The following is a 21,998-nucleotide window of genomic DNA, read 5'->3' as shown; positions in this document are numbered from 1 at the left end:
TAGTCTGCACAGAGCCGGCTGGACACGGGGCTCCAAGTCCTGGACTGTGAGATCATGACCCGAGCTGAAATCAAGAGTCAGAGGCTCAACGGACTGAGCCACCCAGGCGCCCCCATTTTGTTTTTTGTTTTAATTTTTTTCATGTTTGTTTATTTTTGAGACAGAGAGAGAGAGAGAGCATGAATGGGGGAGGGTCAGAGAGAGAGGGAGACACAGAATCTGAAGCAGGCCCCAGGCTCTGAGCTGTCAGCACATTGCGTGACACAGAGCCCAAACCCACGAACCGTGAGATCATGACCTGAGCTGAAGTCGGACACTTAACCGACAGAGCCACCCAGGCACCCCTTGCTTTTCTTTAAAAACTCAGAATGTTACAATAGAGCTTAGGCCACACAGCAGACTGCTTTTCCCAAAGGTGGCAGGAGACTGTCTCCCTCATCCCACATGTGCTCTTTGAACGCGGAGATCTTGGCACTCCTCCCATAGGGTGGTGGGGGTCTGCCTCTCCACATGACCCTGGGCGCAGCTCTGTGGCTGCCTTCGCCCCTAAACTTTGGGGACAGTGATGCCAGGTGACTTCCATCTTGCTGCCTTGAATTACCTGCTTTTGGGAGCCAGCCAGCACGTTTCGAGGTGGAAAGGAGCCCAGGCGGAATCCACGTGGAGAGGCCACATGTAGGGTGTAGCTGAGACCCCAGCCAACAACCAGTATTGGATGTGCAAGTCGAAACCCCTTCAGAATCTCCTGGGACATCAGCCTTTGAGCCGTCCCACTGCAGGCCGCAGACGCCACGTGGAGCACACAAGCCAGCCCCACTGGGCCCCACCGGAATTTCCAACCCACAAAATCTATGATTGGAAGAAATGGCTGTTTCACACCACCAAGCTTTGGAGAGTTTTGTTACACGGCAGTGGGGACTGACACAGCCCTGCCCCTGGTCCCGGGGCCCCATTTCCTCAAAAGTGAACATATTAGGAGCTTGGTGGGTCCCACTATGCTTTTACATTTATTAGTAATTTTAGAAAATATGTAGTGCTGTCTTTAAAATGTACATAAATATGTTACATGTAATATTTTACAACTTGCTTCATTCATTCAAGTCACAGCAGCCCTAGCAGACAGGTATTACTATGGCCCCGTTTTACAGACAAGAATCCGAGGCCCAGAGAGGTTGAGTAATGTGCCTGGAGTCACGGAGCTTGTGGGAAGAGGAGCCAGGATTTGAACCCAGAAGTGCACTTCCCAGAACCTGCCCTAGAGGTTCCCACTGCAAGTTATTTGCCACATTTCCCTCAACTGCGGCCTGTGAGTGTACATTTATGTTGCAGCCGATATATTTTTTTTTTTAATTTTTTTTTCAACGTTTATTTATTTTTGGGACAGAGAGAGACAGAGCATGAACGGGGGAGGGGCAGAGAGAGAGAGGGAGACACAGAACCGGAAGCAGGCTCCAGGCTCCGAGCCGTCAGCCCAGAGCCTGACGCGGGGCTCGAACTCCCGGACCGCGAGATGGTGACCTGAGCTGAAGTCGGACGCTTAACCGACTGCGCCACCCAGGCGCCCCAACAGCAGCAGCCGATATCTTCAACCTGGCGGACGTGAGCAATACCTCTGAGTGTTACTACTGAAGTCCACCCTCTGGGGCCCTGGCCCTCTCTGCTGGGACGAGCAGGCGGAATCTGTCCCTGCTGAGCTCTTACCAAAGTGCAGGTTCAGGAGCCCCATCGATGAGTCTCGTTCCCAGTCACTAAGCTTCGGGCTGGTTGTTGACACAGAAGTAGGAGCCATCGCCGCTTCCTATTTTGTTGTTCCCGGCGGTACACACATTCCTGAGTCTTCTTTACCAGGACCATTACTTTGCTCTCCTGCGTGAATTTAAAACCAGCCTGCCAAGTCATATGGTGGAATGCTACTGGAATTTTGCCTGGAATTGCAGTGATTTATACGAAAAAATGGAGACAAACAGAGCTTCATAATATTGTCTTACCGTCCGTGAACATGGTATGTTTCTCAGACCTTTTTGTTTCCTTCAGAGCTTAGTGACATCCTCCACGAAAACCTTGAACATCTGGAGTTCAACATCTGTGCCAGACACCACACAGATTTTGCTCCCACGTCAGTGGGATCCGTTTCTCCAGGATGCTGACTTTTGCTGGGAAAAGAAACGTCCTGGACTTTGTAGGACCTGGTATCAAGCCAGACGTGCTGGACTCTTCTGAATCTTCGTAGTTTCTTACTTGGCTCTGTGTGTTTTTATTTTACTTTTTTGGTAGACAGTCCTGTTACTGCACATTACATTTTTGTCCACTTTACACATCCCTATGCTTTCCTTTTTTCTTGACTTCTCGCATTAATCCAGATGTCCTTGGTGACGGCAGGCCGCCTGGCGTGTGAATGGAAGGCTCTGTTTCACCATCAACATGATGTCGGCTGTAGGTTTCTGTTGTCTTTCACAGGATTGGAATTTCTTAAAATCGTAATTACGAATGGTTGTTAAAAAGTATCGGATGCCTTTTTCTGTGGTGTTGGAGAAGACACCCTTTTTCCCTTTTGGTCCACTAATGTGATGAGTGGTGTTACTGGGTTCTCCTGTGTCAGACTAGATTTTATGAGATAAACTCACTATGGTTGTGATTTATTTTCCTTTTAACACATTATTAGATTGAGTCTAATATTTTATTAAGGGTTTTGCATTGATATTTCTTCAAGATTTTTAAAAATGTTTTTTTTGAGAAAGACAGACGTGGTAGGAAGAGGAGGAGAGGGGGAGAGAGAGGGAGGGGGAGGGAGAGAGACAGCGGTGGGGGGGGGGGGGACACGGAATCCCAATCAGGCTCTGTGCTGTCAGTGCAAAGTCTGACATGGGGCTTGATCTTGCAAACTGTGAGATCATGACCTGAGCCAAAACCGAATCAGATGTTTAACCAACTGAGCCACCCAGGCGCCCCACATCAATGTTTCCAAGACTATCCATTTCCCCACTTGTGTATTTCTTTGGCCTTCACGGCATGGTTCTGGAGCCAGGTTTCCCCTAAGCTGGATCACACACACCTCAGGTGCTCACTGGCTACCCTGTGACACAGAGCAGTCACATGTGCCGTAACTTGTGATTAGCTTTTTCTCCTGTGAATACATGCTGCACATTTTCTTTTTTTTTTTTAAATTTTTTTTTTCAACGTTTATTTATTTTTGGGACAGAGAGAGACAGAGCATGAACGGGGGAGGGGCAGAGAGAGAGGGAGACACAGAATCGGAAACAGGCTCCAGGCTCTGAGCCATCAGCCCAGAGCCTGACGCGGGGCTTGACCTCACAGACCGCGAGATCGTGACCTGGCTGAAGTCGGACGCTTAACCGACTGCGCCACCCAGGCGCCCCAATGCCGCACATTTTCAAGTTAGTGTCTGTATTTTTATGCACACCCACCTCATCTTCTGCTTGGAAATATGACAATTTCTCTAAACCACACATTTACAGGCATTCGGGTTCTCTTGAGGGTTCCCCTGCTCGCTGTGACGCACTGGAAACTGTTTCCCTTCCGTCTGCGAACACGTCAGGCGGCCCCCTGGATGCTCACCTGGCAGGAGTCCACTTTGCCCTCCAGGAAGCCGGCGCAGAGCATCCTGTCCGTGAGGGAGGAGTTGTAGAGTGCGCTGCACGCCTTCTGGTCTATGATGCCCACAGACGCTCTCTGCAGAATGTCGGGCTTGGTGGCTGCCAAGGAGAGGAGGCCCCACACAAGCTCACTCACAGAGCGATCCCTCTTCCACGTCGGCTACGCTGTGGCAGCACCCACCCGGGGAGGGGAGTCCCTGCCCTATGGATAAAGAACCACAGCCCCTCGGGGCCGCAGGGATCCGTGCGGTCGTGTAGTGATAAGGGGGCGGACCCCGTGCTCCTACTCGGCACCCTAGACTCTCACCAACGTCCCCGGGCAGATTCCCTAGCGCCTTGGGTGACCTGCAGGGAGGACAAACGAGCCAAACGCAGCACTAACTCCCGGGGGTCCCTGCAGGGTACAGCACAAGGGCCACAGAGCACATAATCATGGCTTTGCGGGCCAGACAGTCTCTGTTGGAACGACCGAGCTCTGCCCCTGTAGCAGGAAAGCCCCCAGAGACCGTCTGTAAACCAGCGGATGGGCTGGGCGCCGATAAACCTTTATGAAGCAGCCACACTGCCCGTGCGCCAGAGCCTGCGACCCTGGGGGGCGCGGAGGGGAGAGGGGTTTGCAGGTGTGGGACCGGAGAGCCTGGTGGGGAGCTCACCGTTTCCCTCCTGTGTGTTACCCCAGCCGGAGATCATGCACTTGCGGCCCACGGGGAACTTCTGGATAGCCAGGGGCAGGCAGACAGGCTGGATGTACTTGTTGAAACCCAGGGGCCCGGCCAGCTCCAGCACGGCCACATCGAAGTCCAGGATGCCGGGGTTGTACTGGGGGTGCAGCACCGCCCGCTTGAGCCCCATCTTCACTGGGTTTCCGCCGACGCCCGTGAGGGACGCGGTGCCCAGGTGGGCCCGCACCAGCTCCACCTTCGTGCTGCCGACAAGGGGCCGCTCAGACACCCCGCTGCCCCCAGGACGCCAGGCACAGCTGTGGGGCCCGGGCTCTGGGGAGGGGCGCCGGGAGGACGGAGGGGCCACATGGCTGTTGCCCAAAAGTGGTCCCAGGCCGGGGGCCTGTGGACAAGGCAGGGAGCCCCTGCGGGCTCATCTCCTCTGGCCAGAACACAAGGGGCCCCTGGTGCCCTGTGACTGACAGACTAACCATGGGGCGGAGGCGAAGATGCCCCCACTTGTCCCCCAGAGACCAGCCCAGCAGAATCCTCCCCCCAGGAGCTGCAGCCCAGGTGGGGCCCTTGCGCCCCCCCCCCCCCCCCCCCCCGCCCTCTGCAGAACCCTCACTTCTCCCGCCTGTTCCCTCTCGGTTTGCAGCTGGACAGAACCAGTTCTTGAGCCGAGGGGAAGGGCTGCCTCTGTGTGGCAGGATTCGTGCTCACGAGAGGAGGGGGCAGGGCACCGGGTGACAGAGGGGCACAGGGGTGGCTGCGCAGACCCAGGGGCTGGGGTGGGTCTTACTGGTTGAAGCAGTGGGCGGCCGACAGCAGCCAGCGGTCCCCCACCACGGTGGCGCCACAGAAGTGCCGGGAACCTTCCTTCAGGCTGACCTGCCAGGGCACTTCCCCGGACACGGCTCCCAGCCCGCCCACGATCCGAGTGGGCTTCTCCATGGCGGGCCTGGCCCCGCACTCTGCGGGGAACAACAGAGAAGGGCCCAGACGGCATGCATCCCCTTCCCGCAGAGAGCTGCCGGGAGCCAGCACCCATCCGCCCAGTCCCGCAGGGGCGCACGCCTACCCTACCTGCGCCTGCGCCCCTTGAAAGTACCTTGTGGCTTAGAGGCGGTGACTGAGTCGGGAGGCGCGGCGCTGAGGCCCAGAGTGGGCCTGGTGGGGCTCTCAGGACTGGTGGGCCGGGCAGTGCTGGCGGTGGTGGAGGCGGGAGCCGCCGTGGGGGCCAGAGGCCGGCCTGCCGTGGCGATGGCCTCCAGGATCCAGTCACGCAGCCTGGTCACTCGGGCATAGACGCCGGGGCGTCGGGCTTCCGCACAACCTATTCCCCAGCTCACGATGCCGGCCAGGAAGAACCTGCCAGAGGGCTCCTCGCAGACTAGGGGGCCTCCCGAGTCGCCCTGGGAGACAGAGGCACGCCTTTGGGAGGGTCGGGGGCCCTGGCCGCAGCCAGTCCAGATCCCAGAGCCGCAGAGTCAGAGGAGTCCCCCCTCCCCACGGGCTCCTGGAGCCAAGGTGGCTGCCAGGCGAGCCTCCGTCTGCTCTTCGTAAACACACAGCAGGACAGCTGGACAGCCGGGCCGTGGGGTCTCCGAGACCTCGCTCGGTTCAGCCTCTGGCAGTTCAAAACCCAGCCCAAGTAAACATCCCCTCCTCTCCTCGTCCGTGGGATCTCTGATGATGTTGCCACTTGCTAAGGCGGCCAGTGCGGCTGCCCCCGGGTCTCACTGGCAGTGAAGGGCCTGATCCGCCCTCACACATCCTGTCTGCTCACCCTTTCCCTTCCCACTCCCAGCTCGCCTGGACTCTCACGTTCCCAAGCACACGCCCTCTGCCACCACTTCCCCACCTTTTCCACAGGCCCCGGTTTTGCTGTGGCACCGAGTGCAGGCAGCAGTCTCCCCCCCCCAGCCAGTGGGCTTGAGAAATGAGACCAAAGGCATAAAGGAAAAAAGGAGATCCGGAGCCGTGCCAGAGGTCAAGCAGGGAAGTCTTGGTGGCAGACTGGAAACTGAGCACCCCCTCTTCCAGGGCGGAAACCTGGGGGCCTCGGGCAGGTGGGGCGGGGCCTGGGCCCTCGGGACTCGTCCCCAGGCCCCGGGGGCTGCGGGGCTCACCTGGCAGGAATCCACCTTCCCGTCCAGGTAGCCGGCACACAGCATCCTGTCGGTGAGCGAGTGGCCGTACAGGCTGGCACACAGGCCCTGGTCCAGCAGCTCCACTGTGGCTTTCTGCAGCGTTTCTGGCTTGACCACTGCCCAGGACAGAGAGACAGCGGCAGGATGAGCGCTTCGGGGCCCCGGGCAGCCACCCCGAGGCCGGAGGCTGCAGGCCGTCTCTGCTCTGGCCCTCGGCTTCCCCAGCGGGAAGGGGATCCGCGGCAGCAGCCAGCTCGGAAACCGGCAGAGCACACACTCCACAAACGCCCGCCAGCAACCTCCGTGGCCCAGGCGGCGAAGAGGCATCAAAGTGAACACCCACGACTGGGCTCCTTCCTCACCTCCCTCCTAAAACCTGCTCTGCCCTGAGCCTCCCCGTACCTGCTTCTGCTGTCATTCTTGTCCTACTCTGCGGAAATCTTTTCTCGGGCTGCAGCCAGCGCCTTCTTTGCTACAGACTATGCTGCCCTCTCCCCAGATCCTGCAGGGTGATGCCCTCCCCCCATCCCGGCTCAAATCAAAAGTCCAAGTCTGGACCGCCGACCCCAGAGCCTTTGTGCCAGCATGCTGTCCCAGCTGCCTAGAGCGCTGTCTGTCCCTACACAACCTGCCTGCCTTCCCCCCTCACCCCCACTCTCAAGAAGCCCCTCCCGACCACCCTATTAAAGCTTGCAGCCCCCATCTCCACCCAACCTTAGTCTCCAATGCACTCATCGCCACCTACTTCCTTCCAGGGCTGTGCTGTCCAGTCTGGCAGCCACTGGCTACATGTGGCTATTTAAATGTAGATCTAAACGCGTAAGATGCAATAAAACGTAAAAACTCGGTTTCCCAGGCACACGGCCACGGCCAGCTTGCAGGGGGCTGCTGGCTCCCACAGCGGGTGACACAAACATAAAGCACAGCCCCCACCCCCCAAGGGAAGCGCTCTTGGATACTGCCGGTCTGGCCTGGGAGCCCCACGTGGCGAGGCTCACTGCTCTGCTCCCTGCCCTGCCCTCGGACCTGTGGTCGGTGAACGAGGGAGGCTGAAACGAAACGTTTGTGGCCTGGGCTTAATTATCTTTATATTCCCTCCTAATCAGGTCCGTATGGAAAATACCTTTCCTTTTCAGAAGGTGTAAAAATCATACATTTTTCTTTTCTTTCGTATCAGGCAGGCACAGACCTGAGAAAACCCCAAATCACAGGCCATGGGCCCTGCACCTGATGCCTGCTGCGGTGGACGCCCAGACCCTTTCGACAGGGCAAAGCTGCCCCTCAGCTTGGGGGGCCCTAGGGCACCCCCCACTTCCATGCACAGCCACTGAGCCAGCCTGGGCAGTTTGCTCTAGAATGTTCTAGACTAGCGTCATCCAATAGGACTTCCCGCAATGATGGGACTTCTCGCTGCAGGACAAGCCCCTGTCCGAATACTTTATCTCATCCACTGGGTCAGAGCTGAGGCGTCACTTTCACGGTCCTTCCCTGAAGCCATCCCCACCCCAAATCCTTTTCCCTGAAACATCCTGTGGGCTTCCTTCCAGCACCTTCTGTCAGATTACAGTGGAGTCTCACCTCTCCTCCGAGACAGTCCTGTTCTGTAAAGTCGCCACAAACCCTGACTTATCGCTTCTGCAGCGTGGCTTGTGGGGGGCAGAGGGCAGGTTCCTAGGAGCCTCTGCTCTCAGGGCTCGTAAGGGATCAGCACGTAACTTACGGTGTGTGTGCCTCTGAGCACGCGCACTTCGCTGAGTTTACGCTCTGGAACCCACCGCGGAAAGCAGCTTACTAGACACCCCGGCCTGTCTGCACCTAGAGACGCCAGCCGCCACTCTGCACCAGGGGCCATTTTAGCAATCACCCACAAAGAGCACAAAAACGCACAAGACGTGGCAGTGAATACGCCACGGAAAGGACGCCGGTTTCTGGCCTGAGCTGAAACAGCAGGGCACATTCGCAAATGGCACAGAACTGCCCAGAGCACCCTCTGGGGCGGCAGGCACCGCAGGCGCGGAGCGCCAGGACCCCCGGCCGCGGGAGGAGGCAGGGGCGGAGCGACTTACGGAAGTCCTCCTTGAGGTAGCCCCAGCCGGAGATGAGGCACTTCCTCCGCGGCGGGAAGACGTGCGTGGCGGCAGGCAGGCACACGGGCTGGACGTGCCTGCCGAAGGCCAGCGGGCCGTCCAGCTCCAGCACCGCCACGTCGAAGTCGGCCGTGTCCGGGTTGTACAGGGGGTGCGGGGTGATGCGGGCCACGCGCACCCGCACCGTGCTGGCCTCTGCGCCACTGAGGTGGGTCGTGCCCGCGTAGGCCACCCACTCCGCCGGGTCTTGGAATCTGCGGGGCACAGAAGCCACAGCTCCAGGGCCCACCCAGCACAGACGGGCAGCAGGGGCGGCGAGGGAGGCACCCGCCCTGGGAGCGGTGCGCCCCGAAACTCAGTCATCACGCGACTTTGTCGAAAATGGACATGGATGCACACGAACCCATTCCACGCCAATTTTCAACATTTGAAACAAAGACAGATCTGGGTGCAGAATGCTGGGGTGGGGGCCGAAGCCCACAGGCCTTGGGATAAACCGTGTCTTCGCGCCATACCGCAGAAAGTCCAAATGAATGCCGGACCCACGACAAACAAAGTGCGGACGTTTTACATAAACACAGGATCCGGCTGCCCCAGCCCCACTCACCGTCCAGCCTTCCCAGAGCCCCGGCCGGTCAGATCTGGTCTGAATTTCCCAACTGGACATTCTGTTCATCGTGGATTTTGTTTTTTGCGTTTTTATTTTTTTGCAACATGACATCAAAATATCACTTGTCATAATGACTGTTCTGGGCAGCACGTGACACTTTGCCCCCACCCCCCAAAAGTGCCTCGTTCTCCTCACCCTACTCCTGGCCTTGTAGTGGATGTTCCTCGTGGGCCCCGTACAGGGTCAACGGACGGAACACCACGCTTCCCAGCAGAAGCAGGGGACAAGGCCGGGTTCTGTCTCCCAAAGCCCTCCCTCCCCTCCCCCACCCTCTCTCCGTACCTTTGCGGAATCATTCTGCTAAGTTCAGGATCAAAACTCTTACTGCCTTAAATAAGTTTTACCAGAAGGAAGTTTTACCACGTTACCAGAATAAGAAAGAAAACACAAAGGCAGCTCTAATGGACCCTTGGGACAAGCGGGGAGATCGGATGTGGACAGGGCGCCGGATGCCAGCACGTGGCGGTGGGTCACGATACTGTGGGCGCGGGCGACAGTGTTCCTTGTTTGTACAGACATGTGCAGCAGAGTCAGGGGGACGCATCACGGTCAGAGGGGAGAATATCAAATGGTTTGGCACGAAAAGACGCAGAGCCGCGTGTGTGTAGGTAAAGACACGGCAGGAGCGATGGCTAATACGGGAAAATGCCAACGCGTGCTAAACTCAGGTAAGAGCGCACAAATGTCTGCCGTGCCGTTTTTTCGTCTTTTCTATCTGCTTAGCTACTGCTGTGATAAAATATGGGAGGACAAAACTGAATGGAGAAATTGCCACCTACTGTCCTGAGCTGTGACTGGTGCTGGCATCCGTCCCCAGGCTGGCTGGCAGCTGAGGCAGACACAGGCTGCACGCGGGGCCCGGCGGCAAGCCAAGGGCTGTGAAGTACTGAACCATCTGTCCAGACTGCCCTGCCCTCTCCCTCAGGTCTCCAAAGACTGCAGCAACCAAACGGCAATGCCTGGCACAGAGGCTTCTAGAACCTTCTCCCACTTTTGACCAGCTCCGTTCTGCCTGGCCACTCTGGTTTGTTAAAGATTCTGACCATCCTCAACAACAAGCAACGACCTGGTTCGACAACAGGCAAAGAGTCCAAACACATTTCTCTAAAGAAGACATACAAGTGGGCCACAAGCACAGTCAGGCAGCACGGGACAGCCGCCGCGGTGGCTCAGATCAAAACAGCAGATGACAAGTGCTGGGGAGCACGTGGAGACACCGGAGCCTTCTGCGTGGCCGGCGGGGATGGAAAATGGTGCGGCCCCCGGGGATAACCATACGGTGGTTCCTCAGAAAGTTTAAACACAGAATTACCAGGTGACCCAGCAATCCCACTCACGTGTCTATACTCAGAGGCACTGGAAACAGGTCCCAGTTCACAACCACCAAGAGCTGATGAAAGCACTCGAGTGTCCCTCCATGGATGAAGGACAAACACAATGTGGTCCATCCGCACGTTGGGGTATCATCCAGCCTCAGGAAGGAAGGACGTCCTGCCACCCGCCACCAAGTGGACGGACCCAGAGGATACCATGCACAGTGACAGAAGCCAGACACAGGACACGTCCTGCATGACCCCACTCACAGGGAGTCCCCAGAGGAGTCCCATCCACAGAGACAGAGAGCAGATGGTGGGAGCCAGGGGAGGGGCAGGGACAGGGAGTCAGTGCTTCATGGGAACAGAATGTCAGCTTGGGGACACGGAAAGTTCTGGAGATGAGTGGTGGGGGCAGCTGCACAGCAGTGTGAACAGCAATGCTACTGAATTGTGATGGTTAAGGTGGTAAATTTATGTAGTGTATATTTTACCACAACTTAAAAAATAAGAACACATTCAGATTCGACAACAGAAAAGAAAAAGAAGGGGAGGGACAAGAGAGCTCCACGGGGCTCTAAGGACCCCAGGAAAGGCGGTGCTCCGGGAGTGGGACAGAAGGCAGGACCAAGGGTGCAGGGCTCACCCGCTGAAGCAGTGGGCCGCGGACACCAGCCACCTGGCCCCGATGACAGCAGCCCCACAGAAGTGTTCCTTGTTTTCTCGAAGGCTGACTTGCCACGGGAACTCTCCCGGGGACGCTTCCACGCCACCCACGATCCGGCCGGCTGTCTTCCAGCCGGGCTGTAGACCACAGTCTGCAAGACAGAGGTCACCAACCAGGGCCCTCAGAAGGCAGGGCCGTGACTATGCTCCCACCACGTCTGTGCAGAATCACTCATCCCTGCCACCCTCTCGTTCAAAGACATGCTCTAGGTCCCTCGCACTTGGCTTTGCCGACTCCTTTGGGGTCCCCCTAGCCCTCGTGTGCCCCACCTCCAGCTGCCCAACAGGTCAAACACCCAAGGCTGCATGCACCAGGCAGTGGCAGAGAATGTCTCTGCCGGGACCCTTCCTCTGCCTCAGGCACAGGTGGCCTTCAAGCAACCTTCACTTCTCCACATTACACCTGTCACGGAGCTCATGGCCAAGGGCGAGATCCAGGTGGGAACTCCACACTTTCGACTTGATTCGTGGGTGTGCTGACTCATAAAGCAAAGGGTCGACCCCTTGCTTCCTCATGTCTCTAGCTGCCCAGAGGGCACTTTCTTCCTTTTCTTCCCCACACAGGCCCCTCCTTCTGGGTCTCCACTTCCGCTCATGTTGTCATGCAGCAAACAGTGAACTGAGAAGAGCTGTCCAAACACTGCACATCTCAGAGAAAGTACTGTTGCCCTTGGCCACCTCCTGGGAGGAAACCTCTAAGCTCTTGGACTGTTGCTTGAGAGCAGCTTGACCTTGACCTACCTGGGGACTTGGGTCACCCAGAAAGTTCATGGTGACTTTGGGCCACGTGATATCACCTTGACCTCTTGAGGGGCTGGAAACTCAGTGTTTTGGGCTGAGCTGGGTCCCCCAAAAAGATGAAGTTTTAACCCCCAGTACTTGTGAGTGTGATTTATTTGGAAATAGGGTCTTCAGAGATGATCAAATTAAGATGAAGTCACTAGTGACGGCCCTGAATCCAATGACTGGTGTCTTCTTAAAAAGGGGAAATTTGGACAAAGGCACGCACACAGGGAGAATGCCATGTGGACGTGATGGCAGAGATCTGGTGACACTTCCATAAGCCAAGAAATGCTAGACATCCATCAAGCCCCAGAAGCCAGGAGAGAACCATGAAACAGATTCTCCATCACCAGCTCAGAAGAAACCAAACCTCCTGCTACCTTGACCTCGGCTTCCAGCCTCCAGATTGTGACAGGGACCGTCCCTGTTGTCCAGGCCACCTTGTTTCGGCAGCCCTGGGACTCTCACACCTACAGTGAGCTGTGCCAGTGCTACCTGCCTGTGTGACCCGGGACACCAAGCCTCAGCGAGTTTCCCTGGCTGGAAACACTTTGTATGTGTTCCTGTGCTGCTGCTGCGACTTTCAGTCCAGCACCATCCCGTGACCACTCTGGGCAGTGGGGAGCCTGCCCACCGCCGGTCTCACCCACTCTGTGCCCGGTGCACCTCTTCCTTTCATGACCTTTTCACTGGGAGAAGCTGTAACCTTGCATAGGAGGACACCTTTCTGAGTTCTGTGAGTCACTTTTGGTGAGTCACAGACCCCGAGGTGGGGGGGGGGGGGTCACAGCCGCCAATTTCAATTGGCCTCCACAGATCATCCAGGTCCAGGTGCCACACGCTACCAATGTTTCCTCCACCGTAGACTTTGCAAGTTTCAAAGTTCTTATGCATCCATCTTTTCGTGGGATGCCATGTTTCAGCTTATTTGGTCCACTTTTATGTCCAGTGAGGTTTTATAATTTTATAGAACTCTACAGGCTTGACATGCTCATTTTTTGTTGCTACTGATCACATGCGGGATTTTTTGCATTTTATCTTCTAACCCGTTGTTAGTTGCATAAAGCAAAGGAATAGCTTTTTTATGTGTTTATGTTTCTCGTACTCTCCCCTCCATGTCAAACTTTCTCATTTTCTAATCCCGGGCTAGTCAATTTATTGATTCATTTATATAGTCGATCACATCCACTGTGAATTATGGTTTTCCCTCTTCCTTTCCACACTTCAACTGCTGCTCTTACCCTATTGCATGGGCTAACATTGCTAGAAAACGTTGGCTCCTCTTACGGCACTTCCACCGTCGATTCCCTTGCTCGAATCCCACTGCATATAGGACAGAGCGCCAGTTCCTGGCACTCGAGGCTTATCACGCTTCGGCAGGGACCCATCTCACAGGCGTCCCCTCCCTTCCTCTGCCCAGCTCCAGCGATGCCAAGCCCAGGTGGTGTGTATAATGTGTGCAGCGGGCCAGACAGCAGAGCCAGCAGCTGACCGTGGAGAGGGGGATACCAGATACCAGCCAGACAGGGGACTGACCACAGTGGGCCTCATCAGATCCGTCGGAGCAGTCCACTCTGTCGTCACACTCCGGGTTCACTTTGGTCACACACTGGCCGTTGCGGCAGGAAAAGGTGTTCCCTGGGCAGTGACCTGTGGGCAGAGAAGAACCAAGTTCCTGACCCCACTCTGTATCTCCCGGCTGCAGCAAGATTCCGCTCGCTACTCAGAGCCTTCAGGGCATGGAAAACATCTTTTTTGCTTCCTTGGCCCTAAATGTTTCTGAAGCAATTTTCTCAGAACCAGTACGGAGACACAACACGAGAATGTCAGTCAGCGCACAGGCCAGGACAACGTAACAGAAGTACAGGCACACCATGTGTGCTTCCGCATTTCTGAGCGCCCACGTATTTTTAAGTAAGACACAGGTGAAACTGAACTTTTCGGGGCACCTGGGTGGCTCAGTCGGTTAAGCATTAGACTTTGGCTCAGGTCATGATCTCACGGTTCGTGGGTTTAAGCCCCAGGTCGGGCTCTGTACTGACAGCTCAGCCTGGAGCCTGCTTCTGATTCTGTGTCTCTCTCTTTCTCTGCCCCTCCCCTGCTCACACTTTGTCTTTTTCTCTCTCAGAAATAAATAAAACATTAACGAAAGTATTTAAAAAAAGAAATCGAACTTTTTGAGTTGTAGTAAAACACACATAACGTGAAGTTTACCATGTTAACCATTTTAAGTGTTCGGCACACACGTTGGGGCCCAACCGTTCTCTGCGAGGGCATCCTGGGCACTGTGGGGGCTGAACAGCACTCCTGGCCCCACCCCCTCCAGGCCAGGAGCCCCGCTCCTTACTACCAGATGTCCCTGGATACCACCCAGCATCCCTTGGGGCCAGGATCGCCCCTACTTGAGGACCCCATGTGGTATTCATTCTTTTTTCTTTTTTTCCAAACTGTTTGTGTTTTGTCTTTTAACAGCAGATCCCTACCACTTTTCCAAAAAAACCCACCAGTAATGTTTTCTCTTACTCGTATTTGGCCACGTGCGCTTCAGCGTCTCATCTTTCCATCTCTTGCCCACACTTACAGGACTGTAAGTCCGTGCCTCCTGGCCCCCAGAGGAGGCTGGTGTGCAGAACTAGCCTTCACTGCATTGGAGGGAGCCCTCTGTGTCTGAAGTCTTGGGGAACCTCTCCAGGTGACTCTCTGGAAACTGCAGAGGGCAGGGAGCTCCGTGGGAGAGGGGAAGACATACCTGATTTTAAATCTCTTTCTGTCCATGGCGCTTTCTGGCTTCCTGCAGTGAAATGGACAAGACACGCAAGCTCATCCAGTGAGTTCTGTAGTTTTTTGAAAACATCGGATTGCAAGGCAGCTGCACGCTCTATCATGGGAGCCACTTAAATTCTAACTTAAATCAGTTAAGATGAAACCCAACGAATCATTCTGTTGCTTGGTCTCACTGGCTGCATGACAAGCACTCAAGGGCCACACAGGCCTAGTGGCCACCATAGTGGACTGTGCAGGCACAAGACCGAGGAGAGTTCAATTCACACTGACGCCGAGGTTACTAAGACTCAACCAGCATGTCAGCATTGGTGGGCAAAGGGCATAAACGTCCGGTAGGACAAGGTCAAGGCAAGCAGTCTTTAACCTGACGACAGACTGAACGAACTCATGTCTGGTTCTCAAATCACGATGAACTGCATCATCAGATTTTATATGAAGTTTTTGGTTCATGATACGGAATCTGCACCATCAGATCTTAGAGCACAGCATTTACTCTTATTTCTCTACCAGGATTGGCAAACAATGGCTGCAGGCCAAATGCAGTCTACCATTTGATTATGCGTTAAAGTTTTATCGATACACAACAGTGCCCATTTATGTATTGTCTTTAACTCTCACGTGACAATAGCAGAGTTGAGTGACCTCGACCGAGACCCAAAGGGCTGCAGGGATGAAAATATTTACACTCCGGCCATTTGCAGGTTGCTGTCACCTGGTCTCTACTAGTGAGGGTAAAGCAATGTGCCTGTGTTCTCTTTTCAAGGGAGGGAGCGGCTGTTGAAAACCTAAAGTTTAATGCAACGTTCAGCTGCCACCTCCCCCACAGCCTCCCCCTGGTGTCTTTCAGGGTCTATAGCCTACTTGCCTGTGAGCTGGGCGGACACAATGGTGCCGTGGGCAGCCAGGGGGATACCGTGCCCCTGCAGCCTCGCTCGGAGTCCCTGCCGCAACAGCTCCTCCTCTAGGCCCAGACTCAGTGACTGCGAGGCCTGCAGCAGGAAGTGCAGCCGGAAATGCACGAAGACGCTGGAATTCCCATCCCTGCAGGGAGGAGAGAAGCCTTTGGGGAGGGAGGGCTCCTGCTGGAATCTTCTGGAACCTCTTGGGTGTCCACCGGGGTTCCTTCGCCTGAAAGGAGGCCCTGACCCACCTGTAACTTAGCACGGTGCAGCGCACACAGCTGGCCTCCAACTCGGTCTCCCGAAAGCTGCTCACAAACTGCAACAGAAACCACAGCAGCACGCGCTAAGACCACAGGCTGGGCGGCTGTCCCGCAGGGACCCGCGGAGTTGGAGAGGGCACGGAAACGCGCCTCCTCTTACACTCGGTACACCCGGCAGTCACAGAGCCGTGTGCGGGACAGGGAAACTTGGAAGTTATTTGGATGAAAGTACTGCCCCATCAGCAGATGGATGGATAGAATGTGGCCCATCCACACGGACGGGAGCGAGGCACGGACACGAGCTGCCTGTGGGACAGACCCTGGACACACAACGCTCGGAGCGGGAACCAGACACGAGAGTGTGGTTCCCGCGTGTGAAACGTCCAGAACAGGCACATCCACAGACAAGAAAGGGCTTCATGGGTGCAGGAGGCTGGGGAGTGACAGCTAATGGGGATGGGGTTGCTTTTGGGGTTGGTGGAACATCCCGGAACTAGACAGAGGTGATGGCTGCACAATTTGTGAATATGCTAAACCCCCCTGAAGTGTTTACTTTAAAAATGGTTAATTACATTTGACATGAATTTTTACATTAAAATAAACTCTGCTTTGGGCAACCAGACGCCATTAGGAACTTGCTTGTCCTTCGTGTGCTGTTCGAGTGACCACTATCCACAGTCTCCGGTTTAGCACTGAAGGGCCCTCATCCTGGGCACCGGGATAGGTGTTACTCCAGATGCTGTCCCCAGCAGCACCAAGGTTGGGGGTCCGGAGAGTCCCCCCGGCACATTATGTGACCTATACCTAGGGCTACCAGATGTCTCCGTTTACCTGCTCTCAGTGGAGTCACTAACAGCATCCCTGTTCACAGTCAGTGTCCCGGCTTGGCTGCTAAACCTGACGCTCACCGCGCCAAAGCACATGATACACAGGTCTCCCGCCTAAAACTCCCTCTGACCTGCTTCTTTTCTGTCCACTCTCCGAGCCTATGTCCCCCTCACGCACATTCAGACCTGCACTGGCCCACAGAACAGCACACAAATCTGGGAAATGTTCTTTACCTGCCCTGCCCCACGTGGCAGCCACGGGTCACACGTGATGACGGAGCATTTGACACATGGCACGGCTGGTGCCACAGGGGGACTGGTTTTTACATTTCAGTTAATTCACACTTAGATTTAAAAACAGATACTCTGCACAGTTACCAGAAAACTCTTAAGAATACTTGGGGCAACTTACGCATGTACATTTATGGAATCTACACAGGGATTAAGTATTCCTGGCGACAATTTAGCAAATGCATTGAGATTTGAGTGCAAAACACACTCGGGTTTTGAAGACTCAACACAAAAAGAGGTGAAAAGTCTCATTAATACCCACTTTATCTATGCTGATGACATCAAATGATAATATTCTGGATACCGTGGGTTAAGTAAAATATATTAAAATTAAGCCTACCTGTTTCCTTTTCCTTAACACAGTGGCTAGGTAATCTTAAATTATGCACGAAGCTTTGTGTTGTACTTCTGGACGGAGCTTTAGGGCATGGGGCTTAAATCAGCAAGCTGACACCTGTGGGCCAAATTCGTTACCTGTTTTTATACAGTACACAAACTAAAAATAGTTTTTACGGTTTTAAATGGTTGGAGAAAGTCAAAAGAAAAATATTTCATGGTATGTGAAGATTATACGAAATGTTTATTTCGGTGTCCATAAACAAAGCTTTATCGGCACACAGCCACATCCATTAATTCACCTGTCCCCTGTGGCACCTCTTGAGCTGCCTCAGGCCAAGTTGAGTAGCTGGGCCAGAGAGTGTCTGGGCCCCAAAAGCCAAAGATCTTGCCTGTCTCGGTTAGAGGAAAAGTGTGTTGATCCATGGTCTGGATGGTGGTGCCTTGTAACTGCCCCCCTGCTTACCCATGTCTTATCATACAGCCTTCAGGCCACAGGCAGATTGCTCGTCTCAAAACGTGAATTCTTACCTAGTGATCCTTCTGCTCTCTTACGATGAAATTTAAAACATTTTCTTTAATTGAGATATAACTCACCTACCTAAACTTACCCTTTAAAAGTGGACAACTGAATGGGTTTTAGTGCATTCACAGAGTTGTGCAGCCATCACCACAACCAATTTTTGAATATTCCATCAGTCCCAAAGCAACCCCATCTCCCCTAGCACTCACGCCCCACCTCTCCCCAGCCCCCATGAGCCCCCTTCCCGTCTGTGGATGAGCCTGTTCTGGACATTTCACACACGCGGACTCACACCCCGTGTGGCCTCTCGTGTCTGGGTCCCTCCCTGAGCGTCGTGTGTTCAGGGTCCGTCCTCAGGGCAGCAGATGTGGGTGCCTTGCTCCTGCTCCCGGCCGAGTAACGTGCCCGTGTGCACGCGGGCCTCCTTGTGTTTATCCATTTACCCATCGAGGGGCATTTGGGTGTTTCCACTTTTTGGCTCTTGTGAGTCATGCCGCCGTGAGCACTGGGTGTGCAGGTTTTCTGTGAGGACATGAACTTTCATCTCTCTTGGGTGGACACCTATGAACAGAATCGCTAGATCACATGGAAATTACGTTTACCCTTCTGACCAACTGCCTGCCTGTTTCCACAGGGGCTGCCCTCTTTCAGGTTCCCACCAGTTGTGTGTGAGGCTCTGGTCTCTCCACTGCAATACAACTTTTTTTTTTCAAGGTTTATTTTTATTTTTGAGAGAGAGAGAGGGGGGCAGAGCATGAGTGGGGGAGGGGCAGAGAGAGAGGGAGACACAGAATCTGAAGCGGGCTCCAGGCTCTGAGCCGTCAGCACAGAGCCCGATGTGGGGCTCGAACCCGTGAACTGGGAGATCAAGACCTGAGCTGAAGTCGGACACCTAACCGACTGAGCCACCCAGGCGCCCCTGGAATACAACTTTTAACCTTTTAAAAGTGCCTACGAGCCAGCAGGAGTCAGTCCCCACTGATACCGCACTGCCCCGTATTCCAGGGGCCACCAGCGCTGGCCACAGTGGCCTCAACCTCTCCGCCCCGCACACCCTCTTTCCTGCCTCAGGGCCTGCCTGGGCTTCTCCCCCGCTGTGCTCTGCTCGCCACCCCCGGCCGCCCTCACCAGCCATTCCAGAGCGGGCGTCAGGGTGCGGTAGTAGTCCGAGGCCTCGTGCTGCAAGCTGTGGGCGTAGCGGACCCCTTGCAGCTCCGCCGTGTGCTCCACGTCGACACCCTGTGTAGAGAGGGAGGCTGCGGACAAGACCAGGGCCCCGTGAGAGAGCCCAAGTTCGGGGTCAGGGTGCAGTTAAGTCAGCCTCAAAGGCCCCCAGCCACCCAGGGGCCATCACCCTGACAAACAGGTGGTGGGCCGACTGCCAGGGCGGGGGGGGGGGGGCCTGAGTGGTCACCAACAGTGCCCCCCTTTGTCTCTCACACAGGTCTCGGTTTGGTGACGGACTCTACAGGCAGCCGCCTGAAGGCACTGGCCGTCCCCAGGTCTCCTGAGGACACGGTTAGCTCCTGCTCACCCCTGGCTCACCAGGTGTACCTGGCTCAGGGCCTGAAGATGGCCTCACCAAGAAATGGCCTCAGAAGGCCTTCCCTCCGCTTCTGAGCAATTCCCAACAAATGCCACAGGGGCGTGACCACAGCCGGGAGGCACCAGGACCCTCAGCCCACAGCCCCATGATGCCACCCTCTGAAAAAACAGGGGTTTGCGACTCTTGGAAACACGGCGTCAAAAGCACTTAATAACAGAGAATTGGAGCCATCAATACAGAGAACAAACCAATGGGTACCAGAGGGGCGGGCGGGGGAGGGCAGAGGGGTGCAGAGGACAGGGTGGCACGGTGCCAGGAGTCCAGCCAGTGACGTCGGGGTGGCCGATGGCAGCCACGCTCACGGTGAGCACAGCACAACCCACAAGGCTGTCCCGCCACTACGCTGTATACCCACCAGTAGCCCCTAAAATCCACTTTGCTTTTATTTAATTATCCATTTAAAAAAATTTTTTAATGTTTATTTATTTTTGAGAGAGAGACCGTGAGAGCGTGAGTGAGGGAGGGGCAGAGAGAGGGAGACGCAGAATCCAAAGCAGGCTCCAGGCTCCGAGCTGTCAGCACAGAGCCCGACGCGGGGCTCAAATTCGTGAACCGCGAGATCATGACCCGAGCCGAAGTCGGCCGCTTAACCGACTGAGCCACCCAGACGCCCCTACTTCGATTTTAAAAAGTACGTGGCAGGGGCGCCTGGCTGGCTCAGTGGGTACAGCACACAACTCCTGATCTCGGGGTTCTGAGTTCGAGCCCCACGGGTGTAGATGACTTAAAAATAAAATCTTAAATATAAAAAAAAAGTACACAATAGCAAAGAGTAACAATCATCACAAAGTTTTAAAAGGACACAACAGCAACCACCTAAAACGTGAAAACGGGGGTTTCTGCCACGAATGGATCAAAATAACACACCAGTGAAAAATGCTCATAACTGCAATACAAAAACACGAAGGTAGCAGCCACATAAACCGTGACAGCTGGGTACCAATTCTATTTATTGTGAGTGAATGTTCACCTAGAAAAATATTTCGATATTTATGAATACCACAGGATATATATATTGTAAGCCAATTCCTAAAACAACGGTTTTTCTCATTCAAGAAACTAAAAATAAAGAGAAATGAGCGTTCTTCAGTGTGGGCCACGTTGCCTACACTCTATACGGCAGCTAAGCCTTTCTGTTTTCCCTCGGAAATAATGACAGACACACAGGAAGCTGCAGAAATAGTACAGAGGTCCCAGAGGCCCGACCCCCAGCTTCCCTGAGGGCTAACATTACCAACTAACACTTTGAGCTGTCTGGGAAGGGGACACATTTGAATTTTAATTAAAGAAAACATTCTAAAACTTCTTAGAGCCTTCCTTAGTTTCAGAGGTCCTGATGGAGATTGTATTTATGCTGTTCCCCAAAATGTATGTGCTTCTGGAATGCAGGTGTGAAACCCCACCCCCTGCCTCTCCCCAGTGTGAGGACACTGATGTGCTCACAGCTATACAACCACACACATGCACACGCCGCACTCACACACACCTACACATACGTGCACACTCACATGGCACAAATTTTCCTGCATTTGACTCCCACAACCACTAGGGGGCCTCTGTCAGACACGCCAGGCTATATTCCACACTAGATATATTCCAGATGTTCCAAATATATGCATAAAGCGCATAATAAACATATCTGTACTATATATAAGAATCAAGGAAACCCACATAGCATTGCCAGCTTACAGTTTTGCCACATGGCAACATTTTCCCTGAAACTGCCCCTTTGTATCGTTATGTTTTTTCATGAAAAGGCGACCTTCACATCTCCAAATAAAACTGTAGGAAGCTTATCATCTCAGAATAAGCCTGTTCCAGAGCAGCGCTGCCCAGCGGAAACTCCTGTGATGACAGAATGTCCTAGATCCACACTGTCCAGTGCAGTATCCGTGAGCTGCCCATGAAACATCGCTAGTGGGGAAAAGGAACTGACTTTTAAATGTTACATAATTCTAAATAATTCTGTTTGTCTGTTGGGGTTAAGTAGGCTTCTGCCCAGCATGGAGCCCAACGTGGGGCTTGAACTCAGGACCCTGAGGTCACGACTTGAGCTGAGATCAGGAGAAGGACACTTAACCAACTGGGCCACCCAGGCACCCCTAATGTTAACGGATTTAACCCTGAGAAGCCCCCAGGGCTCAGGGCCACCAGCCCCAGTAGCACTGAGGCAGGCAACACCGGACTGAGCGCGGTCTGTGGTGGTGACAGATGAAAACGGCTCATGGCCTCACAGGGAAGGTCCGTCTAAACTCTCCATACGAACATCGGGGAGAATCCAGGACAAATGGTGGAAGGAAAAAGGCAAGCTCCCACAGGGTCTGCAGACCCTGCTGACACATAACAGATTCCCCCAAAACAGCACTAGGCGTTATCTGTGGAAACGCGTCTGTGTGTGGAAACCTGTGGACTGTGAACCACTCATGGTTGCTGCTGCCACAAAGGTGGCACATGGAAAACC

The 21,998-nt window shown here is 54.5% G+C and overlaps 1 protein-coding gene across 1 annotated transcript in view; it reads right to left on the bottom strand.

Moving 5' to 3' along the window:
- Positions 1-21,998, bottom strand: part of TMPRSS9 (transmembrane serine protease 9) — a 50,224-nt gene that overhangs the window by 6,726 nt on the left and 21,500 nt on the right. The window contains exons 3-14 of the mRNA XM_040461774.1: positions 19,060-19,187; positions 15,943-16,010; positions 15,658-15,833; positions 14,758-14,799; positions 13,545-13,658; positions 11,146-11,317; positions 8,496-8,770; positions 6,409-6,545; positions 5,388-5,691; positions 5,079-5,250; positions 4,268-4,539; positions 3,577-3,713 (exon numbers count right to left, since the gene is read on the bottom strand). Of these exons, the coding sequence (XP_040317708.1) occupies positions 3,577-3,713; positions 4,268-4,539; positions 5,079-5,250; positions 5,388-5,691; positions 6,409-6,545; positions 8,496-8,770; positions 11,146-11,317; positions 13,545-13,658; positions 14,758-14,799; positions 15,658-15,833; positions 15,943-16,010; positions 19,060-19,187 (1,997 nt within the window). The remainder of the gene's footprint in view (positions 1-3,576; positions 3,714-4,267; positions 4,540-5,078; positions 5,251-5,387; positions 5,692-6,408; positions 6,546-8,495; positions 8,771-11,145; positions 11,318-13,544; positions 13,659-14,757; positions 14,800-15,657; positions 15,834-15,942; positions 16,011-19,059; positions 19,188-21,998) is intronic.

This window comes from Herpailurus yagouaroundi, unplaced genomic scaffold, assembly GCF_014898765.1.
Source record: "Herpailurus yagouaroundi ecotype Mexico unplaced genomic scaffold, PumYag 295, whole genome shotgun sequence".
Taxonomy (NCBI): Eukaryota; Metazoa; Chordata; class Mammalia; order Carnivora; family Felidae; genus Herpailurus; species Herpailurus yagouaroundi.
The sequence above is the reverse complement of the archived record's forward strand: the minus strand, read 5'-3'. Positions and strand labels throughout refer to the sequence as shown.